Source organism: Python bivittatus, unplaced genomic scaffold (assembly GCF_059951505.1).
Source record: "Python bivittatus isolate LINGU-HERP-01145 unplaced genomic scaffold, Pbiv_v1 ctg000960_np1212, whole genome shotgun sequence".
NCBI classification, from domain to species: Eukaryota; Metazoa; Chordata; class Lepidosauria; order Squamata; family Pythonidae; genus Python; species Python bivittatus.
In genome coordinates this window covers 13,857,115-13,877,156 of record NW_028277124.1, presented here as the reverse complement: position 1 = coordinate 13,877,156, position 20,042 = coordinate 13,857,115, and the positions used below count along the sequence as shown (strand labels likewise).

Sequence of the window (20,042 nt, the reverse complement as noted above, 5' to 3'; positions counted from 1 at the left end):
CTAAGTGGTTATAAGGACCAGAAAGTAACAGGATTGACAGGCCCCTATCTGTCCACCTAGCTGGAAGATTTTATCTTTTATACCAGTGTTTCTCAAACGTGGCAACTTTAAGATGCGTGGACTTCAACTCCCAGAATTCCCTAGGCAGCCATGCTGCCTGGGAAATTCTGGGAGTTGAAGTCCACACATCTTAAAGTTGCCACGTTTGAGAAACACTCTTTTATACTATATAAAAAACCTTAACTAAAATAGATTGCACTGTGCAATATGCTATAATGACTGATTTTCTTACATTTGGTATTAGAATACAGTTTTTGCATTTCCCTCCCAACAGAAATTCAAGTTAATATCTGAAAGCAAAGATTCGTAATTCTGCCAAACATTGCAGGCAACAAGAACGTTAAACTCCTTCGACAAACACAAGAGCTGGCACTGAGGTAAAGATCTGTTTAATTTACAAACATCAGTAAAGATACTGATAGCAGTCCAAATTAGACAAAGCAACACCATATTACACATGTACAACTATCTTTTCCTTGTATAAAAGAAATTAAACCCCCTTTTTTTACAGGGTACCCCATGATTTACTAAAAAAGAAGAACGCAACCCACTATCAAGAATTATTACCAGTTCTATATTGTACTTAGCAGCAACATGTTAACAAAAGGGAAACATTTGGGCATGTAAAGTAGTTTTAATAAGGGGGGAAAATGGTAATACTTATTCATTTTAAAGGTAAGAAACTCCAAGGGAACATTAGTTTGAAAAGATCTATCTTCTAGTGTCATTTTCAACACATCATTTCATTTTCTGTAATGTAATGTATATTGGGGAGGGGGGATCACACCTATAACGTTTGCCACCTACTGTAAAGACATTTTCCTCATATATTACAAAGACTTGAGAGATGTCGTTTTTCTTTGCTAACCTGAAAATGACAATCTGTGATTGCTTGCAGCCTCTGGTCCTACAAGGGACACCAGCTGGTAGGTGCTACAGTAAAAAATATTAACCCAGACCAAATCTATTTACCCCACGAGAACCTGCTATATTAGTTCTATTGCAAATATCCTGATTTTAAGTCTTTTCTGTCTCTCTCTCTCTTTAAAAAAAAACAAAAACTGGAAATACAAAAATATCAGGACAAATATAAATTAATATATATTAAAGCATTGGAAAAAAAAGTAAAAAGATTGGCCTAGATGTTAAGTACAGTGTACTTTGATACAATAAATATTTCTCAATAAACAGAATACTGTATAGAGCTGTTCAGAATCATAGAAACAAAACTCCATATTATATCTAATTTTCTCAACAATAATCTATTTTATCAATCCCTTATCATTTATATTACAAAAAAATTAATACTGTAAGAGGGTGGATATATGCTTTCTTTCTTCCTTTCTTTGTAACATGCTAACATTAAAAAAAAATGAGAAGATCTTAGGATAATTGTGAATCTTCTTCCTTCTGCAAAAGCTCTCATTTTCTCACCTTGGGGTTTTGTTTTGTTTTTTACACTGTACAAAATGCATCACATTTTTTTCCCAATGTGTACAAATGGATCCCTTCCATCTGAGAGCCATCCTCTCCTCCCCTGAAGAGTTTGACATGGTCTTGTGAAGAAAACAAAATCGAACCAAAGTGAAACACGTCCCCCGCCCCAACTATAGTTTAAAGTAGTTAAAAAAAAACTTCCTATTGATTTCTCATCAATACAATGATCAAATCAAAATATAATTGAGCAGAGGGCCTCTTTATCTTCAGCGTGTGATGAAGAATGTTGGATGTTAAAAGCAGTGAACGTTTCCTATCGTGGTTGAAATTTTATCAGGTCTTTATTACATATATATTTTTTCTTCTTCAAGTCCTTGGGGTTACAAGAAGTCTCTCTGAGCACTTGGTTTTTTTTTCTTTTGTAGTTGAAGAAAGAGTTCTTTATTCTCGTAATAAAAATAAGTCTGTTCTGTATTTTACAATATATTTCCACTACGAAGCCTTACTTAGTCCGAGACGCAGCCAATACAGGGTTTTTCAGAAAGAGACCAGTGGGGGAAAAAAGGACGTCGCTCATGAGAGGCACTGGGAACATCCGCATCTCACCACTTTCTCAACCTCGTCTACGAAGGAGGAGCCGTCGGTGCATTCAAAAGAGTATTTCCTCTTTTTGACTCTTAGTGGCCTGCAACACTGCCCGTTCACACAGCCCCCTTTACACTCGAGTCTTAAAACCTTCTCGGTCGTGTGGCACGCGGCATAACCTTGCTGCTTTTGGAAATAATCTCGGATTCGTTCCTCCCGGCAAGAGATTTCTGCAAGGTGAAAGAGAAGGACAGCTCCTGAAGGTCCACAAAGTAGTGAAGCTACTCACAGCGCCAAAGGCCACTAAAGATCACTTCTGTTTCACTTTACTTTTAGCTTGGGGGGGGGGGGGAACAAGGATTTTCCTCTGCAGGATTAAAGCTGAAGCGCACACCCAGAGCAGCCTGTTTTCAGTGGTGATTTATATCCAAACCCAAAATGCACTACAATTACTATGACAAGAAAATTGGGAATTTAAATCTTTTTCTTTATTACAAAAATACATATCCTCTCTTTTTAACAGCCAGCTGGTTTCTTTGACTGTTCGGAAACGCTTGAGACAGCATGCAATTTCATTTATTAGACCTGGAGTTAAATACTATTCAATCTGTTATTTAATACAGGCTCCATTCCCCTAGCTCCATAAATTATTGAGGCATAAAACCAGTTTAAATGGGAGAGCTCAGCCCCCACATTCTATTCTAGTCGCACGGATGCAAAGGGACTATGCAAATAAATAAATACCAGTTCTAGAAATGAAAGAAACAGAAGTTGAGAAAAAGACAGAAGTCGAGAGACTAGGAAACACAGGACAGGGAAGAAGAAAGGGGATAAGTCACCCTGTTTTTATCCATCTCACCTGTATAATTCGCTGTGATAAATCGGTTGAAGATGAGAGGTCAAAAGTAGAATTTGGGATAAAACTAGCAGCAGAATCATTGCTTTTGGCTTCACAGTTGCAGAAGGTAGAGAAACAATAAATACAGAAAGATACAGCAGGTATAAGGTGGCAGTTTAAATATAGCAAAAAGTCGCTTCTGAAGAAAGAAAAAAGTTTTTATAGCAAAATCTTCAAGGGGGGGATAAGAAAAACCGTCCTGGTTTTATGACATAAGATCAAGAACAATTAAAAATATCCCTCTCTCTCTCTCTCTCTCTCTTAATAATAAAGCAAAGCTGAAAATGTATTAAAATTGTATGTCATTATATGGAGGGGTGGAGATAAAGAGGAAAAGAAAAAAATTAAACATTGAAAAGAAAATGGTATCATGTACATTCGGAACAGGATGAATTTTTTTTTTTTGCAATTTAAATAAAATCAGCACTTTCTTTCTAATACGCAACCAAGACCCATCTGACTGGACGCTCACCTTTATTGCAGATGTCCCCAGTATATCCACTGCGGCACTCGCAATATGGTTTTCCAAGGCCTGAAAGCCTGCATTTACCATGTTTACATCTGATGGACTGGCAGGGGTTAAACACCTCTTCATCTTCATCACAGAGGACTCCTCCGTATCCCTGCAGGCATTTACAACTGTATGAAAATGCATTGATTGGCAAGCAGGTACCATGCACACATCTACAGGGGAGACAAGCCCAAGAGAATAAAAATAAATTATTCATCCGACCTAAGGCTAAGTGACATTAACGATAAATGTGTTGGACTGTACTCCAAAGGGAAACAGCTCAGAATTTCGTTTCAAATTGCAGTAACTCTCTAAGACGTGGTGAATCAGCTTTGGATTGTCTAATTGATAGGCAAGGTTAGCGCAAGGACGCAGAAACACATAGGCATTGGAAAATAGCCGCTGTAGATGTGCTATGGAAGACCTGGGCAGGATATTACAGATCACAGATTCTGCATTTCTCAGCATCCAGGATGGGAGAGCACAGAAGCAATGACGACCACAATGTTGCATGCATCACATCACTTGTCTTCATACAAATATGTTCCTTTTGTCATGCCAATGGTAATGTAACGATGCACGTGACATGACTTGCTTCCTCTTGTTCTGCCTGATAAGACAAAGGATGTGAAATCTGTCTGAAAATGACCCAGCTTGGTAAAACACGCTTGATCTTCGCCAAATGGCAGGGAAACCAATTTTTTCTCCAGTGCAATCTTTTCCAGCAATGATGTTACTTACTGAGCACCTTAAAAGGCTCCAAGTTGAGCTGAAACTGCCCCTAAATCTAGACTGAGAACAATATGGACCTTGAGAAAGCTATTTTAAACTTGGACTTCAGGAAAAATAACATTTCAATTCAAGATCAAATGTAAGACTATAAAATAGAAAAATTAAAGTACCTTATTTAATTTACAGTTATTTTTAACCATGTAATGTTCATGGGAATTTCATCACCAGTGTATGTAACATCCAAATTTGCTTGTTCTTCTTCTTCTCTCTCTCTCTCTCTCTCTCTCTCTTAAAATTACAGTACCAATGTTTAAAAAATATGTAAATAGCTGAGGGGAAGGACCTAATACTTATGAGATTGCAATATCTGGACAGGGAAGATGAGTCTATTTCTTTCTCTACTCAGCTAAATGAAATTGATCCTCCAAGTATATTATTTGCATCTAAAGGAAAAGTTCACTTGGTGCCCACAGGAACTTTCTTCCTAAAGCAAACAGCAACTTCAGAGAAGCAACTATTAACAGGATTTGAAAAGGTTTATTTTCCCCTTCCATCTGCCATCATCCTGTTAATGACTTCCTTTACACCCCAAAGGCTTTTGCAATGATGCACTTTAATCTCTGGGTCTAAACCAGAGCTACTATACTGTGACAATGCATTGGTTTGTTCACTAAGTTTTAGGACCATAAGAACGCAAGGCAATTTTAACCATCTACATGTTTTCTAATCTTAGTTATTGGACATGGGGTAGGTATAGATTGCTAATGAGAACTTCAAAAACTGTGCTCCTAAAATTAGTTACGTAGGGATGTGTGGGATTGTTCAGTAGTTTGCATGTAGATTTGTGATCTGATCCATGGCATCTCCTGTTAGGGAGCCTGGGATGGAAAAGATTTCTTCCTGACACTTTAAAGGTGTTCCTGAGACAGAATCTTCTCATGAATTCTGAACCACTAAAAACATTGATTAAATTTACATATCCTGATAGCCGACTAGATTTTATAGGCCAACAAGAAATCACCAACACTGGGAATAATGTCATTGTGATAAATTAAACAGATGTGAAACTTGGCATTGCCTAATGTCCACCAATGTCATATAACCTGGTGGGTCTTATGCATTTTGGGGAAGGGACTGGCCCTACCATCCTTTCTGTCAACAAAAGAAGTTTATTTTCCTGCCAGATGTTAACCAGATGAGTTCTGTTCTGAAGTTCTCTACATTACAACTTCAACCAGTCAGGACTAAAAGAAATGATTATGAATGAGCCTTAAAGTTGAGCTACCCCACCAACCTTGTAGCCTGTGAATACTAATGTTTAGTGGTCTGGACCAGAAAACATGTGATGTCAAGATAATGTGATTTTGAAACTAGTCATTTTCAGCTCAGACTTCTATTAGGAAACAAGTACTATTAAAAAAAAGTGAGAAGTAAAAAAAAAAAGTGAGAAGTATAAAGCTTCTCTCGTGCTTATAGGCCGAAATTATCATCATTAAAAGTGATATTTAACAAGTACTTACTTGTTCCCTAGGCAAGGGTCATTGGATTGTTGATCGCAAAGTGAACCAGTCCATCCCCCATCACACTCGCAAGTAAAGCCTGATTGACTTGTCACATGGCAAGTCCCATGAATGCACACCTTCTTCAGACAGGGTTCACAACCTGGGAGAATCCCAACTTGTAGTGGGACGTTCCTAAAGTCTTGCAGTTCGCTGTTGATGAAGAGATTTCGGATGCAGCCATGGAAACTGGTGCCATTTTGGCCTGGAGGTTGGTGCAATGTGGCCACGTTTTTCTTCATGGGCATGCCTAGGGATTGATTCATTAGTTGAAAGGAATGACGGAACTGGTTCACTTAAAGCAATCAACTAGCTACAGAAAGTGTCACTATTGCTTCATTTTCTAGATACACATTCAGACAACTAGTTCGTTCCACCCTTTCCACTGGCTCCAACCTTATTCCTGATTTTCTTATAGGATTTTTACAGACTGAATTGATAACCGTGGACAAACGTAATGGCAATGCATTAGTCCATGAGATTGTGGCCACTTGTTCAACCTTGGTGGTGGCTGAATTCAATTACTCAGCACTAGGCCCATAAAAGCCATAAGAAAAAGAAGGTTCCACTCTGTTTTTGTGTTTTTTTTTTTAATTAACTGAATGCAAAAAAAAAAAAAAAAAACCAACAAAAAGGAACACATAAAATTATAAAAGAAGTGGAAAAAAGCTAAAAAGAGACATGTTTTTTTTATTTTTGTTTATTTAATAGATTCCACTCTTAATACAGTGCAAGATGTAGCAAACAGCTCCATCCATCCACAAAAAAGCTGTCTGAGTTTAGACAGGCTTAACTGCTGAGCTGCTACAACACTTTCGTTATTTGAAGAAGAACAGTCATTCTCCCTTTTTAAAATATTTAATATATCTCCCTATATTAGCCCAACTGCATTTTCCAAGACATCAAATGCTGTTTGCATCTGTGGCAGGAAGAACTTACCTCCAACATAGAGTGGGGAGTCAAAATTCAAAGTAGATTGTTTAGATAAGTTGGTGATAATTTTGGGGTTTCCTCCATCGATAGATAATGACAGAATCTGGTCCATAACTAATAATTCCACTATGTGGAATTTCCCATCATTGATGGTCTCAACACTGGGGGAAAAAATATTTAGATTCATAAATATTAGTCACTGTACCAAGACTTTAAGATTAGGTGTGTATGTATCCCCCCACCTGCTTACCCTAAGATATGAAAGATGTAGGGCCAGGTTGTTTAGGCACTGAGCATGCAGAACATTGTTGCAAGAAACAGCAATTTCCTAATTGTGCATAAGAAAATTAACCCGTATAACTTCAAACTGTCACCTAGTTTTAGTGTGGTGCTACTTTTGGGAGGATGGGAAATCTATATTTAGGGAATCTAAAATTCTCTCTAGGATGTTCAGGTATCATGTGTTCTGTCATCTGGAAGGACAGCCATTCTCTGGTTACAATAATCATAAAGAAATCAATATGCAGACACCAAAGCATAATACCAATAGCTCCTACAATTTAAAGTCATATATCACTACCACATTTCCTCAAAATAATCTCTTCCCTTCTACCAAACACACTCAGATCACAGATAGTCATTCTGAACTTCCTGGAGGCTACTTTTACTTTTAATCCAACCCTGGTTCACAAGATTGGGCCAGTATAACTTTCCTTAATTTCTCTAACAATCTCTGCTCTTCCAGTGACCAAAGTATGAAGCTCTCAATAGAGGAGAATGTTCTCATCCTTCCATTCCCCCCCAGAATTCCACAATTTTGGCAAAAACATAAAAGTTTTCATTTTCATATTAATTAAACTCCTTGATAGATATTCAAAAAGGTTGAACAGCATCTCTTTTTTTAATACTAAAGATGAAAGGGTATTACTGTATATTCTTTCGACATGTCTACTCACAATTCCTTATTGGGTAGATACAATTGATGTGATGAACCAGGTTCTTCAAAGGAAATTAAGGCTTAATGACAGTAATGCATTGCTAAATTATACTTCCAAAATATGGAATTTATTTGGTTATTAAGAACTTTGGATCTATTGTTACCTAAACATATTATTATATATTCCTGGTAGGATCCATATGTATCAGATTTTAAAAGTTGGCTCAATGAAATTTGTCAAGTCTCAGCCTTTGAAATGGCGTAAAGCCAAAATTGGACAATGATTCTATATCGTCTAGGTTTAATTTGTTTAAAAAGTAAACTGTAACAATTTGTATAAGTATGATATTACTATTTTTATATGTAGAAAAAAATGAAATTTTGAAAATCTGACTATACTGTAATGTGGTTTTTTTTCTTTTTTATATTTTTAGTTTGTACTGTAATTTTTTTCAGGTACACAATTTTATCTTTAATAGTTTAAAATAAAAATTTAGAAATTTACAAGTATCATCCTAAATTGTAATTATTGGAACTGTGTAATAAAACTCAATAAAAATATTTATGCATCCTCCATGAGACATTTGCACCAATGAAATTATACCTGTGGGATCAGCAGCATCTGAAAATGTGTGATAAGTTTCATTGATCCTGTAGCATGAAATTAGTGGTTAATTCCATTTTTTTTAAAAAAAATTCCTCTGGCAAATTTCAAATTTAGACACATTCTTCACACTCTGCCAATGACAAACAGGTCTATTTTGGCTCTCATAGACACCTATTGTGGTGAACTTGACATCTATTTGCCAACCAAAGGCAATTTTGGTTCAGAAGAACCTTTTGCCCTTCTAATCACACATTTTGAAAGGACAGGTTTTTTTCTGCTATAATGTTTTACAGATGGCTAATAAATAAAATTGATGTGCACGTGGGGCCTTCACTACAGACAGGCCTCTGTGCTTGCAAATATAAATACCTATGTAAATAATACTCCAATCTATGGGAAAGAATGGGAGATATTCCAAAAACTGGCTATCATGCTCAGACCAAAACTGGTGAGTGACAAGCAACTTGGGCTTTGGGGGAAATCTCTGAGCGAAGCTTGACTTCTGGTGATTTTTTTGGATTTCTTAGCAAAATCGAATGTATAAATAAATGAATGAATGAATGAATGAATGAATGAATGAATGAATGAATAAAATACAAAACTAGTTTGCCATGGTTAACTTTTGGGAAAGTTTTTGTTTGTTTGTTTTTTGTTTTAATTTGCCACCTAAACCTACAGCCCTCTGTCTTCTCAGTGGCCTCACTTGTGATAATATGCAACTTCCTGCTTAAAGAGGAAGGGGTGTTAGAAGCCCTAATATTTTTGGTCTCAGCCTTTCTAAGGAAGATTAAAACAAAAGGATAATTTACTGGAAGAAACCACATGTTCAATTTCCAAAATTGACTAGGAAATGAAGAAGACAGGCAATAAATTGTTGAGACAGGTTAAGGAAGATGGAATGAAGATAGAAATAACAGAGCTTTCGTTACTTGTTGTTCTCCAGAAAATAGCTGACAGAAGCAGAAACTAAAATATAAACCCAAGAATTGTATTTCTATCTGCTCTCAATCTGTAAAGGAAAAACAAAACAGCTTTTATGCTGATCTTGCTTCTTTTCTCTACCATAATCCCATGGTTATTCAATGTGTTTAAATTCAAGCACATGGAACATAATATATTGGTTGCATAAATTATAGTACTTTTCAAATTTATATACAGAGCATCAGGAAAAATAGAGCATTTAAAGTATTTAAAGCCTTCCTTTATGGTACAGAAAATACTGGAATTCACAGATCAGACCCTGAGTTCTTTGATATTATTTCTGAGCACAAAGTACCACTGTTTTTCCAATTTTAGGGTTTTTATTCCATAATTTGAGTTGTGGTCTCTGAGGACCCTTTAAAATAAACAGATCACATTCTCTAACATTGCCAAAAGAAGATAGTGCCAAAATGGCTCCGTGTCTTTCCTCTTCACCATCTCTATGACTTGTGGAGTGAAATGAGTAATGAAGGCATAGGAGGAAATATGGAGAACACAGACTTGATCATGGGTTCCCTCATACCATAGTTCAAACTTCCCCAACTTTGAAGAGGAAGGAGGAATTAGCCACTGCATTTATCTCCTAAATCACACAGCTGGAGTAAAAGGGAATAATTCTTCTTTAAAAAACATTTCAAAATATATTTTCAAAAAATGTCACTGGAAAATATTGGGTGCTGCCAGGGGGTACTTCTGAAACACATCTGGATTAAAACAAAAAGTGCACGCTCTCTTCAAAGACTATATCTTATTTATATGCTCACCTGTAAATGGCAGATACTGGGTACGATCCGGCATCATAACTGACTCTTACTCGCCCCCGGTAGAGTTCCATGGCTATATGATCTTTGTCTCCTTTGTAGAGCAGAATTCCACTGTCTTCATCTGTGGCAATCTGATGGCAAACCATTTCTTAATTAGAAATAAGAACATTCAAAGTTTTTAAAAGGATATTTACTACAACCAATCCGCCATTAAGTTAATCTTGTGATTTTTAAAACAAATCTATTAAGTTACAGAATTACTCTCACTAGTATTATACTAGTGTTATTTCCAACTTTAGAGAGATGAGGGGAGCTGAAACTTGATGGTGCTCCGTTTAGCGGCTGGGGTGGTTGTTTGGAACGACTCCCCATAGACATCTGGTTGGCTCCCGCCCTATCTACCTTATGGAAGCTGTTCAAAACAGGTCCCTTCCATAAGGCATTTGGGCCTTGACCCCATCTTGGTTTGATAGTTTGGTTTGCTTAATTTAACTTTATTCTATGTTTTTCACTAGTTTGTAGACTTTTTATTTGTATAATTCTTGTCTATTTTATATTATTTCTCAGGCATCTTATCTGTAAACTGCTGAGAATTCTTAGAGAGCTGGCTGTCCAAGAATGTTAATTGGACTAGAGTTGTCAATAGTTGAGTAGTTATCATCTTCTATTAAAATGATGCCCTTTTATCTCAGTAGAGTTGCAACTCTATGCCACATTTGCAAGCCACAGTTTCCCATGAATGGCTTTCTGAAAAGCATTTTCATTTCCCATATGTTGCTTTTCTTTGGACCTCTCCATTATGATGTGGCCAGTATACCCTAACATTATTCTTTTCCTGAAGATTCCTTTCACCAACACCCTGGGGTCTTCATCCATGTTAGTCACTACTTAATTGGCTCCGAATACTGTTTGTGCTAAGTGACCTTGAGCAAAAGCACTAAATGATGTCAGAACCATGTAGGGGCTCCATAAAAATATATTAATTTACATTAATGATTCATACAGCTTCACACGTTAATGAACTTACCTGGAGGGTGATATTGGTGTGTGGGTGAATCTTTGTTGAAGGAATTTGCAAGTACGTTTCTTTGTTTACAAAGTTTATGCTGACCAGCTTTTCACATTTATCACCCTGGTAACCAGACAGACATTGACAGATTGGCTCATTGGCTTTGATAATACACTGGGCTCCATTCTGACACTCATAGTGATCACATGGGCTTGTGCGAGGCAAGACCATTGGTGGTGAAAACTCACAGAAAAGTCCACTAGATACAAACAAAGAAATAATTATGTCAAAAAAGACATTCTTTGGTTGGGTTCTTGATGTTCCTGAGCTTGCTTGTTTTCACGTAGATGTTTTGTTACTAGGCTAGGTAACATCATTATGCATGGGAAAGTGGAGCTTGCAGGTTACTTATATATATAACAGCTACATCTATAGTAACAACCAGCAAATTCCATTCCCCCATGCATGATGATGTTACCTAGCCTAGTAACAAAACATCTATGTGAAAACAACGAAGCTCAGGAACACCAAGAACCTAACAGTTAATCCTGAACTACGTATATTCTCTACTGTTGAAAAGACTTCTTCATACATCCTAATACACATTTTGTTGTGCTACTTCTTAATTGCTCTTACCTGTACCCTTCAGGGCATATGCATGTATAACCATTCACAGCATCTGTGCACTGAGCTCCGTTTCTACATTTGTTATCTTGGCAGTCATCATAGTCAATATCACAATGTTCCCCAACATACCCAGGTGTGCAACTGCATCTACAGAGTGAAAAATGAATAAATAAATGAATGAATGTAATTCATAGCTCCAGGAGCAGGATTAAGGGATGGGGGTGCCAACTGAAATAGTTAAAAGATGCAGGGGTGTCTTTTTTTTTCTTTTTTTTTTAGAAAAAACTAGGTTGAAATTTCAAGATGAATCATGGTGCACTTTAAACAAAATATTTTAATATTTGTTTAAGTTTGGTATATTGACTGAATAACTTGTTTTGCATGAAAGAATCATAATTCATTATTTATAAGTTTTATCTTGTTTGCTGTTCTATCTTGGTGATATGACATTCTATCAAAAATTCTGATGGAAGATTTTGAGCTATATCATGAATCATTCTGACAGGTCTCTTTGCTACTGGAGTTACAAATATCATTTTTCAAAATGAGTTAACATATGAACCTGAGTTGGAGAGTTCTAGATATATATCTCAATTTATTGCTTTGAGGTTACTCATTCCAAAACAGTGAGTGAAGTAGGAGCACATACATTAAATTAAAATGATCAAAAATGCATTTTCATCTAACAATGAAAAATGAGACAGCAGGCCTAGCTCTATAAACAGTTGTTTTAATTTCATATAAGGGTAGTCCTCACTTACCGATGACTCATTCAGCGACATTCAAAGTTATGACAGCACTCAAAAAGGAGACTTATGACCGGTCCTTGAAGTTGCGGCCACCTCTACCCCTATCCCTGTGGTCATGTGATCACAATTTGGCTGCTTGGCAACCATTTACGATGGTTGCAGCATCCTGTGGTCACATGATGGCCATCTGCAACCTTCCCTGCCAACTTCCAACAAGCTAAGTTGATGAGGGAAGTTGGCAGGAAGTTGGAAGTCAGGGCCACGTCATGTTGTGCTTAATGACTGTGGGTAATTTGCTTAATGACCACAGCAGGAACTGACGTCGTAAGTTGGCATGGTCATGTGACATTTCACTTTAGGACCATATTGTTTAGTGATGGAATTGCTGGTCCCAATTGCCCTTGGTTAGTGAGGACTACCTGTATTTACTATAAATGTCAGGAATATTTTTCAAAGGTTTTTATCAGCATCAGATTCTGTGGTACAGTTTAGGGGAAAAGGGTAGAAAACTTTATTGTCACCATTAAAGCAAAACAATTCATCTGCAAACCAAAAATTGCTATTGGAGCAGCTGAGAGGCCATCCTGTTCCATAAAGCGTTTGTCTTGGGTCAAATCCCACTTTGGGAATCTTACATGTATTCATCCATGCAATTTTCCTGGCATGACAAGGAACTCCTTTGCTACTACCTTATTTCATGATGTCTTTCTGACTTCCCTGTCTACCTGCCACCATAGTTACATTAGGACTGTCTATGTTTAAAAGGGATGGTCCAGATATGGTCCAGATATCTCCCTTATGGTACAAACAATGGTCAGGATGTACCAAACTCATGCTTTTTGTTGGAATTGTAGCTTGGTTTGGGGAAGAATTATAATTCATGACTGCAACAAAGACTGAATAAGATCCTCTAGCTGTACTTTCTTTGCTAGGTTGTTCAAATTGTGGTGCTGTTCACACTGATGCTTGGGAAAGACCACCACATCCTAGCCGGAGACAGCTAAATAAGACTTTGGGATGAAACTCTAATACAGAATATATACCTTTAAAAATAAAAACAAAAAAAAGGGGGGGGGGCTTTCCCCAATATTTTTTAAACTAGCATCAAGACAATTTAGATCAATTTCTTCCTGACTGTTCTTCAGCCAGTTTAGCTCCAAAATATCTACAGGATCATCTTCATTAAGTAGACTCTTCCCATGCTGTTGCAATTAATGTGGCAGGAATGCTGTGGGTCTCCCTCCCTTATGATGTTAGAGGGGTGAGAACCAAGAAGCAGGGCCTTCTCTGCAACTGTCCCAATTATTTGGAATAGCTTGCCCCCTTGTTGGCACTCTTATTTTTGGTTTTAAGGAACGGCAAACATGACTTCCTTGGCCATTATCTGGAGCCTAAAACTAATGCCCTTTATATTTTTAAATTTACTCAGTCTTACGTTTATGGGTTCACTTTCATTGCATCGTGTTTTACTGAATTTATGTCAACTATTTGAAACTGTAACCAACAAATCATAAAAATACTTAAAAAGGCTAGAGAATTTAAAGATATTTAAATGAAGCAAGAATAACCTGCAATTGGCCTAATCTAACTTTGGCACAAGAAAACTGGTGCGGATCAGAGCAGCCGGTTTCCAAATCTACTCATCTAAAGCCCATTAGAAGTCGCTTTGCAATTGTGCATACTAATTAATGATAATAAGGATGTCACTTAATTAAAGATTACCCTTCCTACCCTTTCTTGGACTGCTTTATTGTATAATAGTTTCCAACGTGTCATCCTAATAACCCATTTTGTAATTGCAGCTTCATAATCCAGCTTTAATTTAATATAATTATTCACTCCCTAAACCATGTAACTGAAAGGATGTTGCATGGATTGTTGTGGATTCTCCAACCTTCCGTCTCTGTACTTAATGCACCTCATTAAGAGAATTTTCATGTAAGGTTTTTCTCATTTTTCATGAGAACCAAAGGAAGGGGGAGAGGGAGAAAGAAGGAAAGATTAAACCAGGATTGCAATGCCTGACAGCCCAATCACTTCTGTAAAGCAAAAACTCAGCTATTCAAATGACCAAAATGGCAATGACTTTAAATAAAGAAAAGGCTCACTTATATCCTTTCGGTGTCAGAATGCATTTTGACTCATGCTGACAAGGGTTCAGGTCTTGAGCGCAGAAATCTAGCTTCTCTTCGCACAGTTCCCCTGTAACAAAGCATGACTATTCAGCATGACTAGAATAGCAGGATCAGTGGAGGAACAGAATTCACTTCCAAAAATATAATTTCCTCTCTAAAGCACCAGAGAAACAATAGTCTCTTTTCTGTGGGCATGACTACTTCCATACATTTATCTGTGCTACTGGGACTGTTACTAACTCAATTACTGTGTTAAACTATTATCATTTTACTAACAGTATCGTACTAACTCACTAGTCAATTAATTAAGATATTAGAATTTTTAATACTGGCTGGCTTTTAATGATGATTTGGATTTAAAACTGATTAATGCTCTCTTTTAATCCAGAGTGCCTGCATGGTATGATCAAAAAGCTTCCACCATTTTGATTCTTTTGACACCATCTTTGGCCACCATCTTGAGTCTTTTGATAAATTCTGTGGATACCCTTGTTCTTAACTAGAAGAAAATCTTGTCCCATTATCCAAACGCGCTGCCCTTTAATACTGCAATATGATAACATGTTCCAAGCAGATTTTTAAAAACACATCAGCGCGTACTACAGTAAGATAGTTCCTAGTTTCCACTTCCATATTCTAAACCATTTTAGTAGCCCTGCAGCTTCATCCTGTTCCAATAACATGTCCTGTAAGTATATTTTAAATTAAACAGAATTTGAGATTGAGAGAGTAAAAGTTCTGTAGATCAGACAGGTTAAACACTAAATATAACATTTTCTTTTTTCCCATGATTGTTACAGAAGACAGGCCAAAGCGACGTCAATAAGAAAAGCCACCAAACAACATGTGCAGACAAACGGTGGGCCTTTGCTTAACCAAAAAAAAAAAAAGAGGGGGATCTCAAAAAGAGAGAAATGGTTATGTAACAGCCTACACTGTCACTATTCTAAAGAAACCCGTGAATATGTTTATTATTCTTACAGGCTTTTGTTGGAAGAAACCCCTGCAGTGAAATTATATCATAAAGAGTAGACACGAAGATGAATGTGTGTGCCCTAAAAATGTTTTTTTCTCAGATAAATGAGTGCATGAAGGTTTATGAAACATCAGTCATTGTTTCTATGAATTCACTCCTGGTCTTTGACCAAAATAAAATATTTACCAACCTATCTTATCTATCCATCTATGAATAATTAATTTAGTCAAAGTAGTGTTTTACAAAGGCATTTTCTACATGAAGAATAAAACCATATTCTAACTGCAGTTTGAAAATATCCTTGCTTATTTTCGTCAATGTAGTTCAGCACCATAAAATAATATGCTGCTGCATCATCATCATCATCATCATCATCAAGAAGAAGAAGAAGAAGAAGAAGAAGAAGAAGAAGAAGAAGAAGAAGAAGAAGAAGAAGAAGAAGAAGAAGAAGAAGAAGAAGAAATGCATTATCCTGAACATTTTGTAGCAGGCATTATGAATAGGCTGATTTGTTTGGTTACTTTAAGACTCTCTTGGTCCTAATTTTTACAGATGGAAAGGGTGGAAAAACAGATGACGAAGAAAAAGGGCTTTTCCTTTCTTGAGATGTTGGCAGGAAGCTAAAGTAGGTAATTAATCAGAGTATATCCAGTCGAGAACTGGGGGATTCCACCTTTCCAGCTAAAGGGTTGACTGAATGTGCACACACAGAGATAGAGAGCCGGGCTGTAAGTCCTTCTCCAGGCGCAATTCAAGGCAGTCATGGTGAGCTCCAAACACTCTCTACTGATTTTCCACAACAGCTGAAATCTTCTGGTCAGGCCTTCTTCACTTACCCTGAGGTTAAAGCAACGATATCAAGCAGAACTCCCATGGTCTACCTGCCCAGTGGAGGTCAATATAGCCCTTCTCTTATGGCCTTATATAGGACCACAGGAATCACCTTGGAAGCCAAATGAATAAGAACCCATCTTGAAATCCTGAAACCCATGCCGATTTCTATTTTCATCATAGACACAGCTGTGTTCCAGACACCTCCCTGGATGCTCACCAGGGTCCTTGTGCGTTTTTAAAAGCTTCTTAAAAATTCAATAATTTAAAGAAGAAGTTGGTATGCTGCAATGCAAACGTGGGCCTCTAGCATCACATTTAATTGCAGCAATGTCTGTCAATCACAGGAAGGTCAAATGGAGGCAGTAGATGGTATTCCAGGGCCAAATTCCACCTTCTGATAAATAGGTGTCTTATGACTGCCTGTTCCAGAGGCATCCTTGGCCCAATAACATCCCTGGTTTACATTACATTGCAATATAATTGAAAATCATAACTTAGATAGTTAATTAGAAATAGCCAAAGAATAGGGGTATATAACTTTAATTATGGAAATTAACAAAATATCTAACTTAAAAAAAAATAGCACGTATACAGCATTTTGCTGTGTTTAAAAATGTAATATTCAAGTATTCTCTAAAAAAACCTGTAGAATCAGCTCTTTTGGTACAGTTTGATTCAGTTTAATTCCATTTTTATACTGATGTCCATAATTAAGATTGAATCCAGAAGCTAAGAGATTGTGGTTTATTCAGGCAGTCTTTAAAACTGGTTACTGAATAATGATTTCAACTTGAGACATCCCAGTCTTCAGTTTTAACTACTATACCAGTTGTCACTAGAGATTATTCTTCTAGCCTGGTTAAATGAAGTTTAATAATCCATTAATCTGTTCTTGGGGAAGGAGAACAGAGGACTTTATTGGCTGGGAACAGCATACTAATGAGAAAGTATTGGTAACTGGTTCACTATTATAAAGATGTGAAATGTTGTGTTCAACAGTATCTGTTCGCAGAAATTCCCTTGCACAACACTGTTTTTAGTCCTATAGGTATTTATATGCCCCAATAACGTTTCAGATGGAGCATTTTAAAATTAATAATTTAAGTGTCCTCTACTGCTAGTAACCCATATAGTAATGTGATAATTTTTTAAAAGGTCGTTTGTTTGTTTCTGGAATACAGGGTGTCCCAAAAGACTTTTAGTGCAGCTTTAAAGCTTAAAACTGCACTAAGACTTTGGGGACACCCTGTAGATTGAGGCACATACAAACTTCTGACAGCAGATCTGAACATCGTAGATCAAGAAGTATGAAATCATTCTGGGAGAGTGCCCTAAATGTCATCTTTGATGGCCATTTCAGCAGTTGAACCCTAGAGGGAACTGAAATAACAGGGAAAAGAGAAACCAGATCCACTAACCTTTCTCCACTTCATTCAGATTAGCGGCTTGCAGCGACCAAAGGCAGAAAAGACAAAGAGACATTTACATTCTACTGAAACAGCATAGCGCAAATAAAGCAAGGCACATTTAATGGCAGCAGAAAAATTAAGTCACTGCAGAGAAAATGACACATGCATTTCATTTTTATTTATAGCACAGCAAACACACAAGAGGTATGTGTCAGTGCTGGTACAGAAAGAGGGTTGCTAAGCTGAAGGTATTAGTGATCTTAATGGCAGATGATAATGAGCCAGAAGAACAATCTAGAGGAGACACTTAATGATCTTGACATTCAAAAGATGGTGTGTTACAAACGTGGATATGTTAGGAAAGACAGAATTTAAACCGTACAGGAAATAATATCAGGGATTTTAGAAATGTTTCACTTCAAAAAGTTTGATCTCTTCTGAGTCAATAGATTTTTCGCAATGAGGAACTCACAGAGATGCAATGGAATACCCCACTGATATTGTTAATTATATACTGAATATTTCATGTATGTGAATAAGTATATTTCTATCCTGAAACAGAGATGCTTGCTGTTTAAAACAAATGTTTTATATTCTTTTTAGCCCAATGCTAGCTTGCAACTGAAGACAATGACTTACACAGGAAAAATGTTCATTTAAATATGTTAATTGGAAATTCTCACCAAAGCTTTGTACCTTTCTAGATGGCATTTTTATGTTCCACAAACAAAAACCTACCTATCTGAATTGCAGTGCAAAATTCACTATATTTTAAAAAAATATTTCTTTACTGCACTTATATCCTATTGCTGTTAGGCCCTCCATCCAAGGTATTTGCTAGATTCATTCACTAGGCCTTGAAAGACACTGTCTATATACTGTCCAGAGAGGTAGCTATGTTAGCGTGTTATAGCAAAATACCCCCAAATCTTGTGCCATCTACAACATAGATTCAGAAGAGAACGCAAAAGAACAGCTTTTATTCCCACCTGTATTTCAAGCTAAAAACCAGTCAAGCATAAAATCAGTGATCTACAGCTCATGATTAACAACATGGCCAGTCCTTCAGAGGGCACACTGTAAACGTGTATTTGCTTACAGACATCCACCCACATTACCAGCAACCACAGATTGTACCATGGTAAACTAATGCCTAATGACAACTCCGCCCTCATAACTATTATGGCAACACATTGTTAGGACCTCTTATGTCATTGACAACAAATGTTCATACATCTGATCATCTTCTAGTGGGACTATATGCCATTTATCAGCATCCCTTGCTGTACTGTACATTAAGGAAACAGATACATCTCTATATAAAAAAAAATGGATCCAAATTAGACTTGAGAAATAGCAATACCCAAAAACTAGCATTTACAGGAGACAACTAAATCCCCCAGGTTATTTTTCTATTAACTCAAGACAGTCATCTTTGAACCGAAGAATGTATCTGAAGAATTACAAAGATTGATTTAATCATTAAATAGCTGAGCTATAATATAATAGGTGACAAGACACTATTCATCATGGATTAAACTGAGACAAATATATGATCATGTATATTAAAGCAGATTGTCAATGCAAAGTACAGCTGTTCTGTACCTATATCTAACTTGTAGGTAACTTTATCACTTTATACTATCATACATTACTGATTCTTTAGGTGCCACAAGACTCTTTATGTATAAACTGTTCAAGCATATTTGTATTACCCAGGATTAAGAAACACTAGATAGCTATAAGCTAACAGAACAGAAAGTGCAAGGTTCAAAAGAAATAATAAGTAAAATTTCTCCCTGCATTTTTTCATCCAGTTCCATATGAAGCAGCAACTACTTGGAATGCATACGTGGACTTTATGATAGCCTAGATGACGGATGCATAATTCAGATGAAACAAATTAATGACAGGGGGTAGGACTGATTGCTTACCTGGGGAAATGTTAACTTTGGGGTGAGATTATTCTCTCTCAAGAAAGGACTAGATTTGTAGTTTAGGAGTACTACTGGTTCTAACATTGCTCCTGGAGGCTCAGAGCTGTGACTCAATTTTGACTGATACATTATTTGTGCCTACCACTGCAAGACAGAAATCTGTTTGCTGATTGAACCGGGGTAAAATATTCTACAGAAGGCTATCACAAATATAGCCAGAGGCTTCAGTTACTGTAAAATATAGTACTCAGATGCTAATCAGCTCCAATTAATTTTGTCATGTAAGAATGTCCTGATTCCCAGAGTATTCCCAGATCTATGTTCTCTTGTTTTGTTTGTTATTCCATGATTATCTTACTTTT

General features: G+C 36.7%; 1 protein-coding gene across 2 annotated transcripts in view; it reads right to left on the bottom strand.

Moving 5' to 3' along the window:
- Nucleotides 1–438: 438 nt before the first annotated feature.
- Nucleotides 439–20,042, bottom strand: part of SLIT2 (slit guidance ligand 2) — a 245,792-nt gene continuing 226,188 nt past the window's right edge. Inside the window, exons 29-36 of one of the 2 annotated variants that reach the window (XM_088131411.1) lie at nucleotides 14,498–14,591; nucleotides 11,650–11,787; nucleotides 11,032–11,272; nucleotides 10,005–10,135; nucleotides 6,722–6,876; nucleotides 5,744–6,032; nucleotides 3,453–3,664; nucleotides 439–2,312 (exon numbers count right to left, since the gene is read on the bottom strand). In XM_088131411.1, the coding sequence (XP_087987537.1) occupies nucleotides 2,071–2,312; nucleotides 3,453–3,664; nucleotides 5,744–6,032; nucleotides 6,722–6,876; nucleotides 10,005–10,135; nucleotides 11,032–11,272; nucleotides 11,650–11,787; nucleotides 14,498–14,591 (1,502 nt within the window). In that variant the 3' untranslated portion in view covers nucleotides 439–2,070. The remainder of the gene's footprint in view (nucleotides 2,313–3,452; nucleotides 3,665–5,743; nucleotides 6,033–6,721; nucleotides 6,877–10,004; nucleotides 10,136–11,031; nucleotides 11,273–11,649; nucleotides 11,788–14,497; nucleotides 14,592–20,042) is intronic. The other variant, XM_088131412.1, reaches the window with a different exon arrangement.